Raw genomic sequence first — 26,519 nt, 5'->3', positions numbered from 1 at the left:
GCATAAAGTTCCTTTAAGAACAGGTATTTCTTTTTATGTAACAAAACCTTTGTTAACTAGTGTTATTCATTATCGCTCAATACACATCGCAGTGCACAAATATTTAGCATTGCTAACTTCCAAATATTACTGCTACAGTACCTTCCATTAATGTGATAACTATCCTATTTATTCGAATCTTCTAAACATAAATGGCCACAAATTTTGATATTATCAATAAAACATAACTTTGTGTAAACAAGTCATAAATATTTTAAACGTAGTTTCAAAGATATCATTATGTTGATCTTTCACAAATTGTAAAAACAGTGTCACATCTATTACTTGTTTATTAGATGAAGAAAATATGCAAAGTTTAAAATATGTTGTTTATGTGAATGTAATTTAATCTTGTATTCAAGAAAACGATGCTGTAAATCATTCGGTGCATTGTATGATTTGATTTTGTTAGTACTGAGATTAATAGAAATCAATTATTAATAATATCCTTTGGTTTTCTGAAACGCTTTTAGTATGAAGGAAACTGGATTTTTTTCTAGATGAATGAGTCTGGGTAAGTTTCGTTTTTCTAGATACACTAACACAACCGTATAACATGCGTTTCCTATTGAGTAAATGGTTAAATTTGAGTCTCAGTGGAAGTGCATGTGGTACATGGCCATATAGGGTGACGTCTTATATAACTTGAGTATTTTAAATGAAAGAACCAAGCATACATGTTTTTGTAAATTTTCACATAAGCACAGCTGTACTTAATTTTTATTTACATATTTCACGTCTTCACGTCATTTGATTACAATTTGATTTCGAGAGAAGGGATGTTTCAGAATATGTGCGAAAACTCAAATGCACCATTCTCAACACTACATATGCTTCACCTTTTAAGAATAACCAGCAATAGGATGCAAGTTATGTGAATGAAACGTAATCACATCAATCGACAGGTGTTCAAGATAGCCAAGACAGATAACTAGTGAACAAAACAGTGAACAAACAAACTAGTGAACTTTCTCTCTCTTATAATATTAGGATTTGGCCGAACTATGAGAAAAGTGCTTAGGAAAATCATACATAGATATTAGTGCATTTTTGCCTACATAATAAAATGCAATTTGTCTTTACTGTTTGAGTTCTCGTAATCTAGTTTTAAGCAGTAATTAGCAATTAGTAAATTGTTAGTAAAATGAGTTCCAAAATATGAATAGATGTACCTGGAAGATTGAAGAATTATCTTCTATACATGTTTAATTTTCCCTGTGGAACAATAAAAGTGTATTGAAATACATTACGCTACAGTTTTAAAATTTTGTCTTAGGATATTATACAAATTTCGCTGTGTGTTTCATTCATTCATGAGAATTATTGAAGAATTACGAAGATCATTGTAGGAGAAACAGCTTACAATTACAACATACTATCGTATATTAACTAACTCACAGTTTTGAAGTTGTTTATATATTGACAAACTTATAAAAAATATTGACTCCAGGACGCTACCAACTATATTTCACAATTCTATCAACAAAGAACGAGGAAGAATGCTATATGAATTTAAAACTTCATACTAAGGGTTTGTATAATTATGATGATTTAGTTCTAAATATTAATAAATTTGTTTCTCATCTCATAAGGTATTATTGATATCATTAGCAGCACAATTTGTTCAAGTTTGTCATGTATGACCATAGTTCATTTCTGATACTAAGTAATGGACCATGACACCAATTTCCAAAATACCATCGTAGAAAGAGAAGGCTTTCAGCCCATTCTGGGTAGAGTTGTCGAGATATGTAATTACAGTCTAGCTTGAGTTTCGATTTTTTTTTTAATCTTTGGATGAGAGCAACTAGCCAGGTGTACCGACACTTTATAGAAAATTATAGTTTGTCTATTGGCAAGAGACATGATCAACCTTGTGTTTCTGATGACAATTTTCAAAGAGTAAGGAAGTAGTTTCAGGAATATCAAGGAAGTCAGGGCACTTAGTAAAAAAATAAACACGCCAGACATATGATGCTGTGAAAGGTGTTACGAGAAGTCTAAAGCTTAAAGAGTAAGGCATATGATTGGTGTAGATAATTATACGAGCAGAGAAAGTGAAAATTGTAAGGAGATGCAGATGAAAATTGGCAGAAACGATTTCGTGGAAGAATTCATTTTATCCGATAAAGAAGCATTTCATATCAGTGGTAAAGTGAACAAATACAATCACCTATCTGGGAAATTGACCAATTTCTGCACAGATACAGCACCGTCTTGACTTTCAAAGGTCATCTATGAAAAAGTACACCGCGCATTCTTCACTGAATTAATTGTGACTGATGGCTCATTTTAGGAAATGCTAGGAGAGTAGTTATTACCCAAGCCAAGCAATGATCATAATGAATACATTCTACAATTGGGTTAGGTTTGTTCGATTTTAACGTAATGTGCTCTCACAGCCTTGGATCGGAAATAATCATATTTTGCCGTAGGGCTATTCCTTTCACTGAATCTAACACCATCTGATTTCTTTCTTTGGCCTTGGTTAAATACAGTGTGTATGTACCAAGTTTCTGATCGGATAACGCATACACTGTAGATCATTACAGCTGACAAAGTCTGAGAAAAGTTTAGTTTCCATGGATGTATATCGTTTGGCCTATGTGCATGTGGCATGAGATATTGTTATAATTGTCATTGCCCAAAGAATGTATTGTGTGCATATCCAGTAAGAGTTTTTAATTATATTTAGAACTTCCATTCCTTTTCTCATCCTATACGTCATCAGATCAATAATCATACACATATTATTCATTATAAACAGAACATAAAAGGACTAACCCCTTCTTGGCTAGTAAGAAAGTAACATAGTTAAAAGAAAGTAGAACTTCATCTGTGATGATGACCTGAAAACACTAGTTGAAGTAACCATTCAATAACTGATCAAAAACTTGCTGCCAAACTGGAACTAGAAATAGCCACAGTTTTATACAATTTACCGCTCTGGAGAAGACGAAAAGCTTGACAAATTGGTTCCTCATAAGTTGACAGAAAGGCATAAGCCAATGTTTGGAAATCTGTTTCTGACTCGTTTAAACACATATGGCAAAAATTACATAATCTATGATACTTGTACACATTGAGCACAATGGCTAGGATTGATATCAAAAGACAAAACATACACTGAAACCAAGTTTAAACCTTTGGAAGATTGCGCTGACGATTTGGTGAAATCGAAAATGAGTTATGAACCACAGCTTCCTATGCGTAGATGAAACCATTAATACTGTGTAATTGTCAACAGTTTGATAATGTGCAACAGAAATTGTTGTCCTCAAAGCTAGTTTTGATAAACAGAATACAAGTAATTGTTCTCCGTGATGATGACCACATGTTTAGCGAGTGATTCTATGGAAAATATGGAAGGAAGTTTGCTTCATACAATATACTGACGAAGTTTATCCCTTACTGGCTACCACCTCTTTAAATATTTGGATACTTGCTTTCTAATCAAACACATTGTGAATCAGAAACAGTCAAAACAACATTTGAAGAATTTATTGACTTTAAAACTAAGGTAATCTTCGAAACTGGTATAAAAACACTTTGTAGTCGAAAAGAGGGGTATATTAATGCAGAAAAAGGATACTTTGATTAAATATTTTCAAAAATTATGTGCTTATAACTAATGTCCGGATTTGTATGAAATTACATATTTTTCCTTCATATGTAGGTTCGTCAAATCCTTAAATGTTTGTGATTTACACCTGTAAGGTGCTTCAACTCAAGTTTAATATTACATATTTTTACATATTTTTGCCAATATTACATATTTCTATGATTTCTACATATTTTTTTAAAGATAAAACTGTCTTAAAATTTTCTGTTTACTGAAATTTTAATTTAAAATAAAAAATAAACTCTCCGAGCTTGCATCTAGATTCAATTTTGTCATGTCTATCTTTTCGTTTATTTACCGAAAAAGAAATCTCTTTTTTTTATTTGTCAAACCATGTTTCGCAGATTTTTGAAGTAAAAATCCTCAACTCTGGAGGAAGACAGATCACGTGCCTGACAGGCGACTGGCTAGGAAATTACTAAAATGAAATCTATTTGATTGTTATCAGGTCGGACGGGAAAAAGGATGAAAGTAAATCCTGCAATTCAAGTTAAAACTGTATGCTAATGTGCTTCCAGGAAGTTACTGCAAGAGTTCGTTCCAAGAAGCTGGCGACAAAGGCAATATCAGAGCAGGTAACCTAAGCATTCAAAGAACTTCGCTTTTTCAACTGAACGATAGGAGGACAGTACTCTAGTATTGCAGTTGCAAAACGCACGTGTTCTGTATTGACCGTCGAAGTTAGAAATGGCTCCGGTTGGCTCGACTTTATCGCGAAATTGCAGTCGTGGGTAACTATCGATGATGCATTTACTACGGACGGTAAAGTGGTGTTGTGCCAAGTGTGTTATAAAAAAATTGGATGTTCAATGAAATCTCAGTTAGAACAATATGTACGAAGTGCACTCCATGCAAGAAATAAAACTTTGCGAACTACAAAAAAAATGTACTCTTGACACATATGCATCAAGATACTTCAGTGAGAGAGTTTGTCAAAGACTTGTGCCAAGGAATGATAGCAGCAAATATTCCTTGGGACAAAATTCAAGTGTCAAAATACCGTGCTTTTCTGGAGAAGTACTGCGGGCGTCGAATTCCTGACGAATCCACTCTTCGAAAATGTTATCTCGAAGTTTATTATAGAGAAGCTATAGATATCATTAGGGAAGAAGTAGGTAGTTCATATATTTGGATTTCTGTGGACGAAACAACAGACGTTATGTAGCAAATTTAATGGTTGGAAAATTAAGTGATGATGCTCCATCTAAATCCTATCTTATTCCAAGTAAATTGCTGGAACGCACGAATCATTCCATTATTGCTCGCTTTGCAAACGATGGTCTTAAAGTGTTGTGGCCAGAAGGAGTTAAGGAAGAAATAGTCCTTGTTCTGTATACAAATAGTGCAGCGTACATGTTAAAAGCGGCTAGAGCACTTACAGTATTTTACTGTCCTTAATTCATTGCATCTGTATGGCCCATGCTCTTCAGCGTTTTGCTGAAGAGGTGAGAGACAACTTTTGCGAAGTAAATCAACTAGTTTCTTTCACGAAAAAATGTTTGTTAAGGCGCCACAACGTGTTCAAGTTTACAGAGATCAACTGTCAGACGTGCCACATCTTCCGGAGCCTTGTTAACGCGATGGGGCACTTGAATACAGGCAGTACATTTCTACAATGAACATTTTCAAAAACAATCAAGCCTGTTGTTCATTCATTTCCTAACATACATACGTATTATACGCCACTAACGTCAGCTATATTTCAGCTCTGGTATATTACAATAATTTGTGTTATTCTATTGTTAATTTATGAATGCAGATATACTCAAAAATCTGCACCTATAAACTAAATCAATATAATTACGTAAACTAGTTAAGCACGCCACTTGCTGCTGCAACATAAAAAGAGGAGGAGAGAGAATGGAAGCTAGACAAAATTAAATTAATAGAATAATTTGTACTTTTCTTATTTATTATGAATTAGCGATGTGGAGTAGCAAAAATACTTGAAGAATTACAGAGGAAAATAATATATGTAGCTAATTGAGTGATCAAGCAATAATTCGTAGTCAACGAGTCGATGCAATTACTACAAATTAGGTATAAAATGACTGCTACATGTTATATCCGTTTTATCTTTTCTTTGGGTGTTGAAACATTTCTGTTTATGGAGTGAAATAATGGAATCATGGAGGCAGTTAGGTGCTACTAACGGTTTATTATTTCCACTGCAGAATAGTATGCCACCAAACTTAATCTTCACGACAACATACACTGATATCTGGATGACAGAAGTCTTGTGAAATTGACATTCGGAATGAACAATTAAATAATCATCACTCTTGTTCGTAGCTTTCAAAAATGTTTTACTACAGCCAAATTTATTACTTATTGGAACAAATTTACTGCATGCTTGAACACATTTACTTTATGATCGACAACTGATAAGCACTAAGGTTATTTACAAATATCAGGAGTAGTAGATGCTTATATTCATGTTATGAGTAACTCATAATATTATTGGTTTATTACGTTGAATAGGGGTATTGGTTTTATACGTAATTCCTAGATATCATGAACAAGTTTGATATATCGTTTGTTGATCTCTCTCTTGATTGAATCATATTTTCAACCTGTAAAAGATGATTAAATAAAATTTTTACTCATTAGAAATGACTTATCGAGAAACGAAGTACACGAATATAGCTAACAGTAAAATTATTGACATGTATTGTAATAAATAGAAATAATTGAATAATAATCTCTAAATATAATTGAATAATTTAAAGGTGAAAGGAACTTGTTATGCTACTTAAAAATTTTAAATATATATAATAATGTAAATGAGTTTACTTACCAAATTATTAATAACATACTTCAGAACAAATGATACGTACTTTGAACATTGTAGTTAAATATCTGAAAGAAAACAAAATAATACATATTATTGCAATACATAAAAATTTATCAGTCTACAGTTTTCTAATAGCTAAATAATAACGTAAGCTAATAGAAATGCCACATACATGTAGCTGAAACTACAAGAAAGCCGAATGTTAATAACAAATATATACTTCATACTTCTGTTCTGAACATAGTAGTTCAAGTTAATATATTCTACATTATAAACTACTACTATATGCTACTTCAGCGAATTACTCTTCCAATGTACAACTATATCATTATACAACGTTTGTATTTCAACTAAGCATCTAAATATATATTGTCCTACACTTCCTTCTTATTTCTATAATAGTATCTACTGGGCAGGCTGAAATTTAAAGGTATTTCTATTGGCGAACACTACTACTCCAGTTGTCCAAATAGTGGTTGTGATCTACCCAATTTCTGTAATCTGTCTTATTTTTCAAGATATGAATTTGTCTAAAACCTCTTTAGTGAACTTAAATAGTACATCTTTCTTTATTATTTAGTAGGAATAAAAGTCATTTCAGTATGCTGGGATATAAAAATGTACCCACCCTAAAATTCCAGAGAAAGATTTTGGATGATCTTTTTGACAATCAAAGAATTTGTTCGTCGTATGTTGAAGGATTGATGGGGAAGATTGTTGTATGATTGGAAGTACTTGTATACAGCACTGACGTCCTGAATATACAGGGTGGTCCAAAAGTGTGGAAACATCCGAATAAAATGCACACGTTCAGAAATGGTAAAAAAGAAAAACAAATGATGACAGACAAGGCAGAAAATCTTTTGAGACATATGGCACCATTGGTCGCCATCTTGAAAGAGCAGGAGCTTTTTAATGGGAATCTTATCGTGTGATACATCAAATAGAACTGAAATTTGTCCAGAAATTTAGCAGATGAAATGTTTTTGGTTCTACAACCAACTGTTGCAAAGTTTTAACACATACTCTGCACTTATCCGGAGATAACACTACAGGCAATGTATGGCTCACTGATAACGTTTCGACAATTGTTTAATGTGCCGTTCTTCCTGAGGAATCGTTACAAGTATCCGGTGCTGAATCTCATCCCTTACCCTGCCAAGCATGTCCTTAGGAATGCTGACACTCGCGTTAATAATAATGCGTTGAAGGTGGTTGATATCCTTGATCTTGGTAGTATGCACAATGGACTTAGCGGAGCTCCACAGAAAAAATCCGATGGAGTGATAACTGGGGAAAGCAGGACATTATACAGGTCCTCACTGGCCTATCCATCTCTGTGGGAATTGCTCATCGAGGTACTCACAAGCACGTAATTCGAAATGAGGTGGTGCCCCGTAATGTTGGTAAAACAAAGGGAAAGAGCCTTCTTCTAATTCGACGGACGGCAGGGACTCCTCCTCAAGTATATTGCGATAGGTAATTGCATTTTAATTGCCCTCGATAAAGATGACCCCACCACACGGGTACCCCACATACCGCACCATACAATCACATTGTCCGAGCCAACGACCCGAGAATCATCGTGTCAGTGTGGATTGTTGTCACACCAATATTGGTGATTTTGCTTGTTCACTTTACACGCTACAAAAAATTGGTCTCGTCCGAGAACAGCACGTCGTATGCGATTCGAGGACTCTGATTTTTTCCGAGGCTCACTCACAGAATTCGACTCGACGGTCTGGATCATCCTCGGTAAGATGTTGGAATAGCTGCAACTTATGCACAGATATGATTTACAGGAAGGATGTACGGAATACGCTACATTCTTGGGCTAGGGGACGGATACTGTGGATGGGACTTTTCGCGAATGATTCCAACACAGCAGTGGATATCGCTTCGTCCGTCGCTGTACGAGGCCTGCCTACTTTTGGTTTGTTTTCCACTCATCCGGTCTCCTTGTATTTTGCTATAACTTTTCACGCTGCACTATGGGAAATTGGCTCCCATTCTGGGTGACAAGCGTTGAACGTCTGTAATGTGCCTGCTGCTGCGCTTTCCTGAGATCAACACGATCTCTATCATCTATCCCTTGTTAATGCCATTATGTGTTACGCTACCTGAAACAAAAATCGGTTAAAACTTTGGAATTGTTGGTCATAGAGCGAAAACATTTCATCACTGGATTCCTGGAAAACTTTCAGCCGTGTTTGATGTACCACATGATAGGGTTCTCATTTTAAAAAGTTCCCGACATTTCAAGATGCTGATTTCAAGAAGACAGCCGATGTTGCCATATGTCTCAAAATATTTTCCCCTCGTCTCTTATCGTCACTTTTTTTTATTCCCAATTGTGATTTTATTTTGGTGTTTCCACACTTTTGGAGCACCCTATTCAATGCTTATATATTTATAGGAGCCCGGATATAAGATGAATCCATACTACCAAGAGGTAGAGTCCAATGACAAAAACTTGGCATCAGAATATTCCGTAAAAAGTTGAGGATGGGTTCCAGTCGGACTTTAGGTGATATTATCTTCTGATGTAACCCACACAGGTCGAGCACAGGACGTATACAATCTGATGATTTCAAAATACAATTCATCAAGTTTCTTTAGGGGGAAATTTCTCCTCTGCAATTGTATTCTTAACTCGTTTCGTTAATTCTTTGCAAAATTCGTATATTCCAACTGTTAAGTGTTGCAAACTACGCACTAATCAGAAATAACGAAAACAATGAATCCTTCCCTTCTCATATTTCCTGTCAGCACTATAAACAACATTCTACTACAGTATTATGCAAATAAAGTTCTAGAGGGAGGTTTGGGGGCTGCATCCCTATCAAATACATGTTTATGGAAGATCAAAAATTACAAAATATGTAGAATGTGTTTCTTTCTTGAAGTAAGTTGAAACACAAGAGATGTTTATATTCATGAAATATGAACTTCCCTTAGCTGGAAATGCACGCTTACTTCCTTAGAAAGTGTTTCTTAAGAGACGAGTTGTATTAATGGGGGCAGATTGACTTTAGCAAGGTTGATTATAAAACAACGTGTGCATAATGGCATGAAAACTACAATGAATAAAACACAAACCTACTTGCACAAGGTCCAGCAGGTGTCCACTGAAAAGCACGAATGTTATCTAACTGTGTCATGGCAAAATCGGAGCTTGTTATCAGAGCAATGCGAGGGGAATGTCCGTAGGAAGCAGGTGCGTCAATGACTTAAGATATTCAAATAAACAATGATAGTGGAAAATGTTTTATAAGGCATAAAAACACATGCCTTGTGTGTGGCACAAATTTGCGAGACTTCTATAATCATTTTGTGCATTGCCTTAGCATAGCACATCACTATCGAATACTACGTGCTAAAAAGCATATTTTCTATTTCGTATTTCAACCTTAATATACATAGAAGAGGTTTCATCTCGATATAATTATATAATTTGTAAAAACCTATTGTGAAATCAAATAATATATTTCTTCTGCGTATTTTACAAATTTGTACCTCTACAAAATAAAATAACACTGAGAATGTTGTCCCATTCCATTCCTACATTTGGTTCACATACAATTCCCTTTTTACTAGTTTCCGCTCTACATTTCTCTATTTCTTTCCGTTAATGCATCATATACTCCTTAATTTAGTTATATATACAGCGTGTTAGAAACACTGCCGTATTATGAAGTATTGCGTATTATCTAATATCATATCAATACGAGAATTCATAAAATCCAAAATGTAACTTGACTTTTCTCAGTAATTAATCATCCTACACTGAAGACCTTCATTACTTTTTATTATTCCCATGCTGACATTTCGTCTAATTATGTTCGTTTCACTATAAATTTTGTACTTTTGGTTCTGCATCTGTGGCAGTTAATCCTAAGTTTTATTGCGATTCTATATCATGAATTGATATTAAATTACAAAAGTATTTATTAGCGCAGTGATATTTGTATAGCTTTGTTTTTCTATTTTCGTTGCGCCAGCACATGACCAGTTTCACCAGGTCACATAATTATGCTGAATTATTTATAATGCATAAATATAACAAAAACATTATATTATATGAAATTAGGTAAAAGGAATGTAATATAATTCTAGCAGGACTGCAATGCCACTGACGTTACTCCTTCATAATACAGGCTGAACCATATATCATGAAACGCCTTTGTAAATTTTCAACTAAATTTCAAAAAGCGATGAAATTTTGTAGTACGCAACTACCGATTGGGAATACTGTTAATATACACTGCAATATCACCCGATTATCAACCCTGCATAAACTTTTACCTTTTAAATGACACAAAGTAAGATTATTACTTATAAAAAGCTACATGTTAAACGAAAGCAGCATTACAAACTAAGGACGCTACAGTATCACAAACATACTTCAACATCTATCTCTACAGTAGTAACAACCAAGTCAGCAAGATGTAGACGTGTTAATGCACTTCGAGAATACCTTATGGTCGTATACTTCGACTTCGATATTATGTATTTCTAACGTGTCACGAATTGAAAATTCCAATTTCTTCAACAGGTTTAATTTAAAAAATGTTACGTCCAATCACTTAGATAGTTTACTAAACGTGCAGATTTGTCATCTCAATCTGTTCCGATTTTTGAAGCACATTGGTAGAAATTAATATACTGCATAAAATGCCATAGTTGTGAGAAGTTGTTATAAATGTGACTTTCGTCTGCTTCTATGAGATTATAACTACAATTTTGGTACATCTAATTAAAACAAGGAAAGAGGGATAACCTATCCTACCTACATGCGACTAAATTCCTAGCCATTATTGACTGTTGACGATCAAATGGCCTGGCCTAATTCCGATCAATTTTGCTTCCAACAGGGGCTAACAGGTTAACTTATTCTCCTGACTCAAAATTATGTGTATTACATTATTACACGTGGCGACCAAACAGTGATTGTTGCCAATCAAACGTGACTAAATGATCATCAAAAGATTTGGCCGGATTAAAATCATTTTTCTTCCGTTGGGGTATTAACAGAGTAAATACCTTATACTGTGAGTCGTAACTACAATACTAAGCTTCCGAAATTTTCAACTAGAAAGGTTTTGAAACAGTGATCAAATTTATTTCAAGATAACTTTTTTAGAAACTCTTTCAAAAATTAAACAAATATTTTAAAGTGATCAGCGAATCAGACTCACTAAGAATATTTTTCCACAATGACATTAGACTACGAATCGTAAGTACAATCCTAAGATTCAAAGTTTGAAGTAATTTAAATATGCTAAAAGGTTACTGTATTTACCTATCAGGTTTTGAGTTTAAAATTTGAAGTAAGAGATAGGTAATTAGATTTCTATCTGAAGAAGGGAACACACAATACCACGTGAATTTAAATTGTTATATACTAGAATAATTAGAAGAAAGAAAATGATCGATCTGGAAGATTTTTTATCAAATTTTTAGCGATTTTTGGAACCAGATCTAGTAACTTTTTGTAGTCTTTTATAGCCCCTTTTTCAATGTTTAAAAAGAGTAAGAGGGTGTACTCGTTTTCTTTTATAACACCTATTTTCAATTTCTATATAACATTGCAGAACATATAATTACTTTTCGCAAGCCCTATGTAACATAGAGAAAAGCTACTAACATAATAGAGGTGTACTCATTCTCTTTTACGACCACATTACCCAACACTTATGTAACACAGCAGAGATTACTATGTAACATATCAAAGACTACTAACACAACAGACAATAATCGGGGTGTAAAAGTTCACTTTACGACCACTTTCTTCAACCACTATTTTAACATAGCAGAAATTACATAAAACTACGAACACCAATATGTAACGTGGCAGAAATTACATAAGAGTACAAGCACGTAGCAGATACAATAAAGGAGTATGGAATATTTTTCCACCCCTATGTTATCATAGCAAAAATTACGTAAGACTATGAGCACAGTCTATTATTCTTTTACGGGGATAGCTACCCCCAAGCCTCCAATTTTCTCATCCAGGACTTGGGACTGGTAATGGCGGAGTTAAAAAAAAACATAAACTATCGCAAGGATTTAAAAAACAACATACACACACACACATTCATGGTTTACGGAGAACTTAATCTCACGCCAATTACCATCACACACACTGTTTACGAAGACGTTAATCTCGCTCCAGTGACCATCATATCCTCATAAACGAATAAAGCATATCATTAGCATTATTAGTGGTGAATGAGCATCTGTTTAAAAAATCTCTTAGTGAATAACCAGAAACACGACATGCTAGATATAGAATATAGTAATGTCCGCAAAATTGAGAAAAGTCACCTTGAATACGTCTATTATTCCATGTATAATACAAACAGTTTCGTTTAAACAAAACTTATATGATATTGTATGGAAAAGAGTATACCATAGCTATCGAAATAGTCATCCACACGCATATTAGATATATCAATTGCAACATAATGTTCACCAGGCTTATTACTAGAATTAGTATTTATGATTATGGCTGCCGGAAATGTGTAAATAAACAGAGGTAGCTCATCTGCAGCATATACACCTATAAAATGATTTCTAGGCAAATTGTGTTTTAGTGCCTCATAAAGTTCAAGGGTATTTAACATTTTTAAAAATTAATTAATATATATTTTTCTCTGGAAATCATTTTCTAGTTCTGAGGAGAATTAACCGTAAATAATTTCTGTTACAGGAGATGGCAGTACTTCTTTAAAATGAACCTCTAATCGTAGACTTCCTTGACCTTGTAGACTAGTATGAAATGCAACATTAACACTAGAATCAGAAGTAAAATCAAACACCAGCAGGGCATAACCCTTAGGATTTTCGACTAATGAAATATCATTACCTTGATTAGAATAATAAATACCAGAACCTGAAAACAACGTAGAATATCCTTGTATATGTAATTTACTATAAACCTCTGGTTGTAGCGGTTTGGATGGTACAGGTGTTCCATCAACACACAATGTAAAGAATGACATATTACAATGCTTAAAATTAAAAGGTTTTGTCTGATAAGTACCATTTAAAGCAACATTAAGTACCATTTAAAGCAACACAACAATATTAGTTACAAACCCAATAATAATACGTTTAGGCACTATGCTGGATAACAGTGGAAGTGTACTATCCATAATTCCTTTAGATAAAGTTTCTGTCTTCACCTGCACTTTTGTTATAGAATATTTCATTCTAAATTTAGGATTTTGTAATACCTTATTTTGTGCTATTTTAACCGCGGGTGTTACATCAACTTTTTTCGCAAGCAATGTTGCATCTGTAATAACTTTTTCATCAGCATTCGCTTCACCCATTAGACAAAATGCAGGTTTAGCTGGAATTAGTTTAATACGCAGTTGTACACCATTCATCGGAAATTTCTCCTCATTGAAAATATTAACATGAATATAACCCAATATTTCAAAGGACTAACTTAAAGAAGTGAAAAGAAACCGTTGTTTAAATCCTAAATAGTTATCTGCCGCACTGTTCACATGACCTGCAGTATCTTTAAAAAGCATTGATGTTTGAAGATGCGTTGATTTAGCATTAGCATTAAAATTTTGTAAATTTTCAAGATACGATCAATATGGACATGTATGTCAGGAGTAGGAAATAAATTGATTATTCAAATGTATTTGCACCTCGCTCAATATTACATTGAGAAAATCACTTACAAGACCAATTTTCTTATCAGCAGAAGTTAAATTAGAAAAATCTATTTTAGTAATTTTACCTTTAATATGTAACATTGTATGAGGTAAATCAATATAGTCGTCCCCATGACCAGGGACTACAAATTATATTGGTGCATTAGCAGATATTGAAGCGACAGGCTTATATGGAACTATTTTATTACCTGTAATACTTGTCTGAGTGGATAAACCCGCAAATAAATCTAATTCTGATTTCATACACTCACACTGCATTTTTTCGTACTATTAATACTCACACAAGTTAAATTTGCAATACCGTATTACTTGTGCAAAAATGTAATTTTACACATACACTCCAATATTGAAAGGGAAGTGGATTATCTATACTATCTCGTAAATCAATAATAACTTGATCAGACCGTTTACGTTGCACCGGGACATAATGAGGATTTTTAAAACTATTTACATTATTAACGCTATTCTGTGTAAGATTTGTGTTTATAATAGGTAACAAAGGAGCTATGGTATCACCTACCGGTTATGGTTCTACAATATCACTATAAATATACATGATTGTCGGTAGCGATTTTTGTAAATCTGGTGAATAACGAGCATGATGCACACCTACAATATCTTCTTGCTGTAGATGATCAAAACCTAGTATTCTGACTTGTTCGGGAGGTAGGGGTACTTCTATATGCTTCTGATCCTGATTTTTTAAAACTCTACTCACCTCAATTCGTTCTACCGATGCTTCAACTGTTAATTGAATCAGTGAGTAGGAAAAGGAGAATATTCCCCCAACACGTTACTTTTGAAAAACGAAAAGTAAAACTGCTTACCGGAAATACCATTGCTTACGTAAAAACTTCTGTATGGAAGATTTGTAGCTTTAGTTGAGACCTTTTATTTCCCAAAATTTCAAAAACGTAATGTGATTGGAAATTTTGTTATAGAGAAATTGTTACCGTGGAATGTTATCCTATCCTATCCTATATAACTCTCCCAAAGCTCGAAAAGGGAACATCAATGTACGCATGTCCAATATAAGAGAACACACTCTTTTATTAAACCATATAACTACATAAGGTGATAAATCATCATCAAGAAGTATAAATTAGGTCAATTACCTTCCACGTTGTACTGCGTATTGCGTAGGGTTATACTTTTGCATTTTTTACCCGTAGAGAGGGATAACTAGGACGAACTAAATTTACAGAAATATATATTTGGGTTATGGAGAACATTCACTAAATTTTGTTTTTGGTAATTCGTAAATTTAAGGTGTGGTTCAATGTACCCTACAAAATTATAAACGGATGTGTCATAGTACCCATGTTATATTGAAGATAATAACCCCTATACTCATCCATGTAACTATATAAGGTAGTAAAACTTCATTAAAAGGATAAACTAGGTAAAAATCTTCAAAATTTAAATTTTTGGCTATGTTCTTTTAGAGATAGATTACACAATAGAGATAAATTACTCACACTTACAGACATATATATTCTGGCTCTTTACTATCATACTAAATTTTTAAATTTGGCTATTTCCAAATCTTAAAGAGGGTAATGATATGTACTTCCACAAACTTTAGCGTTGGCCAACATACTCATTCCCAAAATTTAAAGGGTTAGTCCTATGTACCCTTAAGTCATTGATCCTGATCAGACTCTTAATCATTGACCACTGTATCCAGAAGATTAACTAATGAACCGACTACTAACGATCATTCTTGGCTATCAAATCATATCAAGTGATCCGGTCAAATTACGATCAATTTTGTTTATATTGGAGCTAACATGGTAACTAGTTAGCCCACCCTAAGAATTACGCATGTTAAACTTTATGTGTAACGTTTATGTGCAATTGTACAACGAGCAAGGATGTGGTCCTATCCGATCTATTTTGCTTCCAAAGTTTGGTTTACATGTTCTTATTAGCCCTCTACAAAATTATGTGTATTACGTTACTGTGTGTGACAATGAATCATGATGAAACAATCTGACTTAATTCCGTTCAATTTTACTTCCATAGGGAAAATAATTTAATTATTATCCCTGCGATCAAACGATATGGCCCAATTTCGATCAATTTTGCATCCGTGAGCGACAATCAAGTTAACTTGTTAGGTCCCCAGCCACAAGATTGTGTATTACGTCAATATGATTACCAACCAAACGCTGATTTTTGCAGATGAAATGCGATTAAACCTTCTGGCCAAATTTCGGTGAATTTTACTGAGCAGTGGGTCAATAGATTAACTTCTAAACCTACTAAAATTCTGCGTTTAATGTTACTTATCATCAACCAATAACGTCACTTATGATCAAACAATCTGACTTAATTCTAATTAATTTTATTCCATGAAGCGCTAGCAGGTTAGCGAGTTAGCACACATACGATATTAGTCGTATTGCATCTCTACACGTAGCGATCAAACAATGATAGTTGATGATCAAATGAGATCGAAGGACAATCAAACAAACCGTCCAAATTCAAACCAGTTTACCTCCCATGAGGAGCTAACAGGTCACTTTGTTAGCCCTACTAAAGTATGCGCTTTACATCACTACACGGGATGATCAAATGCTGATAATTCACTATCATACTCAGCAAACGAGGATCAGATTATCGATTAAAATCCATTTTGTTTCCATTGTGGGGCTACGTTAAGTTTTGAGCCCTCTACAATAGAATGCGTATTATGTAACTACACGTTCCAATCAAACGAAGCTGAACAATCAAACAATCTGAACCAAATCCAATCTTTTTGATGTGCTAGGTTAAGTTGATAGCCCTTCTACAAGATGATACTTTATTATGTTGCTAGATGCTACGATCAAACTGGTTTTGGCTATGAAACGCTATCAAACGACTACTGAATGATCTGGCCTAATTCTAATGCATTTTGTTACTATAGGTCTACAAAATTGGGAGTATTTCGTCATTGCGCGTGTTTACTAAATGATCTGCCCAAATTCCAAGAATCTTGCTTCTATGGGGAGGTTAATAGGTCACCGGAAAGTTTATGTTGGGTTACCAATACTGTTAGTTGAGTGCTGTTGCAGTGTATTAACGTCTGCCTGTCAATATTTGCATGTTACAAAATTTCATCACATTTTCTCTATTGGTTTAAAAGTTACAAATGCGATTCAAGATAAACGGTCCAACTTATATTACCATATATATGAACTGCTCGGGGAAATAAAACGATGTCATATTTTTTACTTTCCAATAATTGGTAAAGATGTTCAACATTGCCATTCAACGTAATTTAATTATGTATACCAAACAAGCTATCCCTGCCACATGCAGGTAAACTTTCGAAATTATACTACATACATACAGCTGTGTAATTTGCTGCCAAACCCATTCCATCTCAAGCTCAATTTCATTGAAACTGGCCCTTCTAGCATGGTCGCCGAGCCGCTCATATATATTCTTAGTACGCATATTTTACGCAATACATATTCAAGGAAGATTTATGCATAGTATTTTTGTACTAGATGGATGCTTCGGGCCACATGAACATGACTAGTCTAGTGGAATACTTTAAGACACACCTGTCAGACGAAGAGGAAACTGTAAAAAATTTAAAAGTGAAAGTAACGCAATGTATTCAAGAAGCAAGTAAGTGTAAATGGTTAATTTCATTACAACACCTTTCACTTTGTTTGTTTTTCGATTATTTTTTGCCTCAGAGTTCTATATTGTCTTACAGGTTAACTTCTACATATTTCGTGGCTGTTAATTACCAATGAACTCGAATTTACTTCATGCTTAATGGTGTGATTTTGTAATATCTTATGCCAAACACTTTCAGTGGAGTGTTAAAACTGATTGCGTACAAGTACACTGAGTTTCATACATATGAGTTTTATTTGATGTTAAATGCTTATTATATAATTAATATAAAGAATTATACAGAATACACAATGATATAGGCTATAGAGTACAATTCGAAATTAATTCTTTAAAAATTATACACAAGTTTGAATGATTTAGACTCAGCATCTAAACAAGACTCCAGTTGTAGTTTGTAAAAACTTAGTGACAAATCTAGACAACAATAACTGGCTTCATTTATTAGTTTCATAGGTTTTAAGTGCAAATGTTGCCACAATATTCAACAATTCCCATCATGGAACATACCATTTGTTTTAAAGTATATATATCCAAGAGCTATATACTAGTAGGTTGTCATCAAACACAATTACTAGATTACACTAGCAGGTAACGAGGTGGTAAGTAATTAAGTGGTTTGATTTTTTTGTGCTATGAAGACGTTTTTTTAATATTTGCATACATTTATACCTCTTTCAAAACGGAATATTTGACGTTTAAACTGTAACCTAACTAGCATGGAATTTCATTTGTGAAATAAAACTTTAAGGCACTATATTTTCTAAACATATTTTCGTATTGCAAAAGGGTGACTCATAAATACAGGGAAACGAAGAATGTGAATAATAATTATTGTATATTAGAATTAAAAGAATGTTACTAGGTATGGAGTAGTAACTCATCTGCGGTGCAAAATCGTAACACTTATTCTTGTTCATATGTTACAGAAGCAATAGAACAATGATTGTATACAGATCCTGACTATGTGAATATAATGAATGGCTAAAGAAAGAAATATCACGTCAACAGATTGATGATATGCCAGAGAAGAGTACTTAGGAAGATTTCATCATCCATCATAAAATTCATGAAAAAGGGTCGAATTGACTTTGAAACAACGAAATTCATTTGAAGAAAGACAAACCAACTATACTGTTCATGAAATACAGTATATCTTAAAAAGATTCTCAAACTTTTAAATTTATAAAAATATTTTGGCGGAATTTGAATTTTAAAGGCTCTTCTGTTATTTCTAAATAAACAAAACAATTATTTCCATGAGTACTTATTAATAACATCGCCCTGTAAGGAACAACGCAATAATTTAACATAATTGTCCAAGTTTCGACATAAAAATGTCACCTGTACAAATAACTTTATCACAAAACGAACTTCCTAATGTTTAACAATAGAGTAATTTGAAAATATTTTACTCCTTACTAAACTAATTATCACATAATAATGTTGTACTTACATTAATTGAAGTCAAATTATATACTAATAACTAATGGAGTATAAGAATAATTCATTATCTAATATTTCCCTTTTGCAGCAAATCAAGACTCTTGTGAAGAATTTTCACTTTATACAAGGTGTATGATTAGATCAGCACCAAAAGTAAGTACATTATACTTTGAAAATATAAGAAAGCATTTGTGTAAAATGTTTATCTTTTCTATGTGATTTTAGCGCAAGTAAAACACTGAACTATTAACAATATTGAATAAACTAACAAGTTTAATAAAACCCATTTCCACTGTATATAAAGCTTGTGTACAAGCACTATACACGATGATAGTATCACACTTTTCGCATAAATTTATCGAAATAATTTCAATCTGTCCTTGTCAAAAATAAATTTTAATGTTAAAGTTAGCATTCCCATAGGAATTAGCCTGTGCATCATACAAAGTTGTCATTACATTTTCTATTTGGTCTTTAAATTTTGATTTACAACGTACAGTGTTGTATAAAAGTTCTTGACATTTATATATCATCGCTTTGAGTTCTTAACTATATGAGAAAGTAAATAAAAAGTGTCCTTTATTTCGACTTTGGAATTAATTCTTCTCGAAAAGAGGCGCATAACCAGTTTGTTTAAAACAAAGGTATATCTTGCACGCTAGAGACAATGTGTTATTAGTTGTAACGAAAGTACTACGAAATTTGGGATTTTTGACTAATTAATGTTATGATTTACGTATTTAAATACGTTTCGAACGTTACAACATGTAACACATGTAAAGAGAATTGGCTGCCAAAACAATCAGTCAAACCACTGACATATTCATTGCTGACATAACAAATTCTGATATCGTCATTATTTGTATGGTGAACTCACAGATGTTACAGCCTTCTGTCTCAGGTGTCAAAACTCAGACATTTAAGTCGCTTTTAACTTATCGACGATAGTGCCGAATATTCTACTTCAATAGCTTAATAACGCATAATTTATCACCGGAATTATATATAATTATTTCGAACACTGCCCTGAAGTAATTTTTGAAGCTAAAATTAATACCTTAAAAGATCTAGAATGATTAGAATTCACGTTTTATGAATGTTTATGTTATGAAGTTGTGAACTTTTGAGATCAAGATATATCTAAAAATAAGTAGGAATAAGGATACTCACTTAAGAGCAAAGGGTACGGGATGTACTGTCAACCAACAGAAAATGTTTTTCTTTGAAGTTCTCTATTACATTGTATTTTAAGGACTATATTTAATTATAAACTAGTTGTTATATGGTAGCTGAAATTCAATAGATAGCACTAATTTGAGGCCAAGAAACTGTAGAAAGTAGTTTTGTTCAATTGTAATTAATAAAGTTGAGTTATATTACGAAAGAAGACTATAATTTAAATTTACTTGCCACGAAAGGTGACAAGAACATTAAAGTTTTTAATTTAAAATTTCGAAAGACTTAAAATTATAAGATAGTAAATAACTGAAAGTAACATTAACTTTTATTGTATAAATTTTAGGCTTATAACCCTTTGTAACTATATTGTAAATAATACTGTTCTTCAAAGCAGAATGTATGATGTTTCTAACTTATGGTCTCACGATCTTTTCCAGGACGTGAATGCAGTGAACTCAATTTTTTGATACAATTTCAAAAATAATTTAAACTTCCCTTCGTATTTGGACCTAACGAACCCACAAACAAAATGGATAACTTTTAAAATATTATTATTAATAATATCACAATTGGTAACAACAACAAAATTTACAAGATATCCTAACTCATGTATGTATGTATATAATAGTGTAATAATCTTGACAATTGTTTTGCTAGTAACAGGTTCACTTGCTTCGTCTGAGGTAGGTATCCATTCTATTTAATTTGTTGATCATTGAAGTGAGTAATACAATTAATTGTCAAAATCATCGCTAACAAAATTATCACTAAACATGTTACTCCGAAAATATTAAAATCTTTTGACAATAATATATTATAAACTATTTCACAAATAAAAATAAAAGTGATTACTAATTGTGAGATGTTTAATACAAATTAATACCAATGTGCGTAGTAGAATCTATTATAAACGTAAAAAATATGAGTTATTACTGTGTATTATGAAATCAATTAGTTAAAAATTAATGCTTTAGAGACTTATGAGTTGTAGGTGACAAAGTAACAACAATACTGAAAAGCGTCAGTAACCAGATGCCTACCAAGCTAGCAGATAGGAAATGCTTGTCACGTCGTAAGTCATCATAAGATTAAAATTGTAATATTCGGAGATTGTTTTGAATCAATAGTAATAAAATACTTTCAAAAATATAGAAAAACTGTCGTGAATATGGTAAAATTCATTGTATGCCTCAAGTCAAATTACCAATATTTCCAATACTGTACACCACGCATTTTCAGATAAATTTAAGGTAATATTTAAAGGTGTGATACACTTGTCTTAAACTAATATAAATACTATTATGTACTATACTATATTTATTCTAGGAGGAATATGCTGGACCTGCATTAGATGGAAATTGTGTTTTCTAAATAAATACATATGTTGTGCTTATGAATAAATGTGTATATTTATAATTTATGTAAGACTATTATATAAATCAAGTTTGCCAAAAGGACAATACCTTTACCTCATCTACTTCTAAAAATTCAAAGAATAATCTGTGAGTATTAAATATCAGAATTGATAGAAACAAAACAATGAAATTTGTGAGAATGTGTTAAACCAATGTACAGAAAGTATCAGATTTGCTTTCTAAAGTATTTATGTCACTTGTTACTGTCTCGAAATAACATTTAGAAAACTTAAGATTTTAACTTCTGAGTTTCCAGGGTAATATGCTCTGTTGTCAGATAAATGAAAAATATTAATAACCAAATTTTATCAATAGTAATATAAACTATTGAGTAAAACTGTAGACACTGAAAGATAAATAATATTCAGTATTCAGGAAATTATTTGATATATCAAGTTAAATTGATATCTATGCTGCTTTGTCGTTTAGGTAAAATATAATAGGAAAAGGTAAAAAAAAAGCTACCAAAATTTACCGATGGTGAGAAAACTGTTCTCATACTGTATTTAAGGAAGTTGTGTTTGAGAGTTCTAAATCACTACTTTTTAAAATTGAAATTGTTTTATTTGAATTTAAAATATGACAACATTCAGAAAATATGACATATATTCAGATAACAACATTCCTTATCTTTAAAATATTCACAGCAAACGTTTATATATCAATATTTATATTTTAAGTACGTATCTTAATTTAAATTGTTCTTTCAAGTGTAAGATTTTGAACGATATATTAAATATTTGGCCGATGGTTATTTATATTTTAGCATTTATTTTAATGAACACTAAATGTATCTATCAATGACATACATTCGTGATAAAGCACACTTTAATATGGAAAATATGTTATACACTTAGTGTAAAATTTTTCTCTGTCCTTACCTGAAAAGTTTTTTCTCCGTAAATCAGGACTCATTTTTTGGATAATGCATATTAAAATATGTCTTGTAAATTATGTTATGTTTAAATGTATACAATCATTTGTAGAATATATGATTTATGAAAGTATTAAGGCAGGTCATATTTGTCCCTTTTAACATTATACTTAATAAGTATATATCTGTGAAGTCATACTAAAGCAGATAATTAGAAATGCTATCCTGATATTCTTTGCCTACATTCTGCTATCGTTCAATTACAGGTCAAAATATCCATTTTTTAATGAATCGTTCAACGTATAAAAGAATCCATGAGATGTGGCTTCCTTAATAAAACTACTAAACTTCACTTGGTGATGTCACCATTCACAAAGGAACAGGTTCGCCACATATGCCTTGATTGGCATGATTATTAGAAATAACCAGATGACAATTGTTATTTTAATATTGAAGCAGCAATTGGATTTGATCAATACGCAACTATAACTTTCGAAACTGACGTCTCTGGTTGGTTACTTTTTAATTTAAAACCGCCAACCAACGATCAATTCGGTGGTTAAGATTAATGTCCGCTTACTGAATATACTGAAACACTGAGTTCACAATTTCCTATGTACCTCATTCATAGATGGAAAGTCCGACAATGGCGATATTACTATCATATTCTTCAAGAAAATAGGATAGAAGACCAATTCTAGTAAAGGTAAAACTATAAACAAAAAACTATGAACAAATAGGAGGAAGTAAACCCAACTTGAGAACAACAAATACAAAACAGATAAACGCGAAGATTGCTGATGCTGAATTATATATTGAAACAGTTTCTTCATCACCTTGACTAAGACTGAAGAAAAGACTAAAGTAACCCCCAATTAGAATCTGGAGGATAAACCAACATATAAGAATTCCAAGATTACTTTGATTCAAGAAACTATCTTTCGAAGAGCCCTTTCAATGACGGACCTTCAAACAGTCAGAATGATAAAGACAAACTCAACGAAGTAGCTATTGAAACAAAGAAGGAAAAGCTAGAAAAAGGCAGCACTTCAAGGCAAAACAGTTAAATCAGAAGACTTCACTACTATTTCTACTCAACTAAAAAGCTGTAAACCAATATACAACGAAATTATCAGCTACTCTGTTTCTTTGTTAACAGACATTGCATTTCTATAAAATATTAAATGTAACACAAAACTGTGTCGTAAAATACTAAAAAGCTGATGCATAAGAAACTGTGTTTTCTAACTGCTACAAGAGGTTGGTTCTACTCACATTTCGCCCACAAGAATAATTCATAACATTCTAACTTATTATTGCGGGTTTAATTTCCTGCATTAATAGATTTTCAAATTCAAGAAGTAGCAAATTTTTATGATAACAATACACATAAAATAAATCTACAGCCGTTATCAGAACTATGACCGACAAAGACATTGTAGAAGATATGAGAGAAAGAAGTCATTATAACACCGAAATAAAGATCATACCGATAAGACAAGGTTAACACAGATCAAATAACTTACTCTGTTATTTCCTTAGTGTCTCTCTTAGAACAACCAGGGGTAGCAGTTTACAGGGCAAAAGGCCACAAAACCAACGCTTCACGCTTGCTTCTTGTTCCTATTCAGAATGATATATGTTCATATCCAAAACATTATAGAAAATGCATTCGAAAATAGCGTATCTAGCTAGATGTCTTCTCCCTGATAAGAGAAATAAAATATACAGTGACGTTGATTTCCTAGATAATCTTTTCTTTTTTCAGCTTATGTAAGTATGAGTTACGTAATGTTAGTTTTAATATTAATATAAATATGGCTTAATATAAATAATATAATACATTAATATAAATATGCGTAAATATGGCTTTTAATGAGCAATATTGTTTCCAAATTTACTATCTCGATTATTACAACTATATCAAAAACATTAGTATGCATATTCCAGATGTTGGTCTATGAAACTTAACGTTAAAAGCAATGTAAATTATTATTGTTATATCATTATCGGTATATCGGAGCCTATTAAATTATAGTGTTAAGACCTTTATTTATATTAAGATTTCTTTCTGTGGCACTGCAATATCGCTTACATTATGATCATCTGCTTAGTCTTTGGATATGGTCCATATAGTATTAAGGAAATAATAGCATCTAACAACTAGGAAATAATAACACTGTTAATCAAGTTTCTTCATATAATTAGCTTATTCATATAAAAGGTGAGAAAGTATCATTATAACACACTCCAGCTCATAAATTTACAATTCCTATTGCATTAACATTAATGATAACCTAATACAATTCATCATTTTTGTACATATCTCACTAACGTTATTTTAATAGAAAGAGTATTTCAGCTCACCAATACTTCCTTCGTCAAGATGTATCGTACGAAATCCAGAAACTACATACAATCAAGCATAGTGGACAATTTTAATTCAAGAGCAACGACTTTTAATTCATACCTCACTACAGGTTTAGTTAAGTGAGCTACAAAAGATGTCAAATTTTAACTGTTTTTCTCCTAAATGACTTCACGTTCATATATTGTTAATTCTCCACTGTTAATATCACAAGCGGAAGAAAATCATCTGTAATATTACTATAACTTTTACAATAATCTGCAAATAATATTCTTAATTTACTCATAGATATTTTATGAGGTAGATCAACACGAAACAACGCAGCAATTTAAGACCATGAGTTTCGATTAATAAGCAAGGTTTTCGTATCATTAAGGTATTTTCAGCATGAATAATGTTCACACAACATTGTAATTTTTATGTGGGATCAGATTTTACACGATTATAATACATATAATATCATATTATTGTGCTCTATCTCGTGCATCATAATAGTGCTTATTTATTTGTTGCTTCCAGATGAAGTTTGTTGTATTGTGTTATATTGTTTTTGTTTTATAGTTTATAGTAAAATTCACCACATTGGAAAGTATTCATAATGTTTATAGCTACCAAGAAATACCGCAGCTGGTTGCGATAAGAAAGCACATGGTAAAATTTTAGATGTTTGATGGATTGAAAACCGATCAACATACTCTTAGTATACACCCTGTTTCAAAAAGAATATATGTATTATGAAGAACTATTTTGTCCAAACTATCGATCGCTGGGCCTCGGCTCGGCTATTGGAGAAACGAATACATAGTATAGTTTATATTAACAGCCGCTAGATGTCAGTTGTCTTCTTTTTTGCTTGGTAACCGTCATATGTTTAAAATGGCTACTTCGCAGCAGAAATCATTTTGTGTTCTCGAGTTTGCGAAGTGCAATTCCGTGATTACAGTGCAAAGACGTTTCAGGTTGAGATACCAAATTGATCCTCCGAATGGGTGGAACATTCGTAGATGGTACCGACAGTTTGTAGATACAGAATGTGTATGTAAAAGAAAGAGTCCTGGCCGCCATCGTGTTCCTGAAGAAAATGTTGCACGAATTCAAACTGCTTTCCAACGTCGTCCTTCAAAATCAACTCGTCGTGCCAGTCGGGAGTTACAAGTGCCGACAACAACAATTTGGCGTGTTTTGAGACGTCGGTTGGTTGTGAATCCGTACAAGTTACAGCTGTTAGAAGCTCTGCGTCCTGATGACAAACGCAAACGTGTAGCATTTTGTAACGAAATTCTGGATGCTATTGACAATTATAACACTTTTGCACAACGCATCGTGTTCAGCGATGAAGCGACTTTCCTTGTTAGTGGTCAGGTAAACAAACAAAGTGTTCGAATTTGGTGCCTACAGAACCCACATGCAGTCATTGAACATGTACGACATTCGCACAAAGTCAATGTGTTT

General features: G+C 32.7%; 1 protein-coding gene across 1 annotated transcript in view; it reads left to right on the top strand.

Annotated features, from left to right (window-relative positions):
* The window catches only part of LOC145691833 (uncharacterized), a 76,044-nt gene extending 55,107 nt beyond the window's left edge, over positions 1-20,937 (top strand). The window contains exons 4-6 of the mRNA XM_081767150.1: positions 17,650-17,773; positions 19,320-19,384; positions 20,848-20,937. Coding sequence (XP_081623276.1) covers positions 17,650-17,773; positions 19,320-19,384; positions 20,848-20,877 — 219 coding nt within the window. The 3' untranslated portion in view covers positions 20,878-20,937. The remainder of the gene's footprint in view (positions 1-17,649; positions 17,774-19,319; positions 19,385-20,847) is intronic.
* Positions 20,938-26,519: the final 5,582 nt, after the last annotated feature.

The sequence above is a fragment of the Thermobia domestica genome, chromosome 8 (assembly GCF_964235325.1).
Source record: "Thermobia domestica chromosome 8, izTheDome1.hap1.1, whole genome shotgun sequence".
Lineage (NCBI taxonomy): Eukaryota > Metazoa > Arthropoda > Insecta > Zygentoma > Lepismatidae > Thermobia > Thermobia domestica.
Note: the sequence above shows the minus strand (reverse complement) of the source record. Positions and strands in the feature narration are given on the sequence as shown.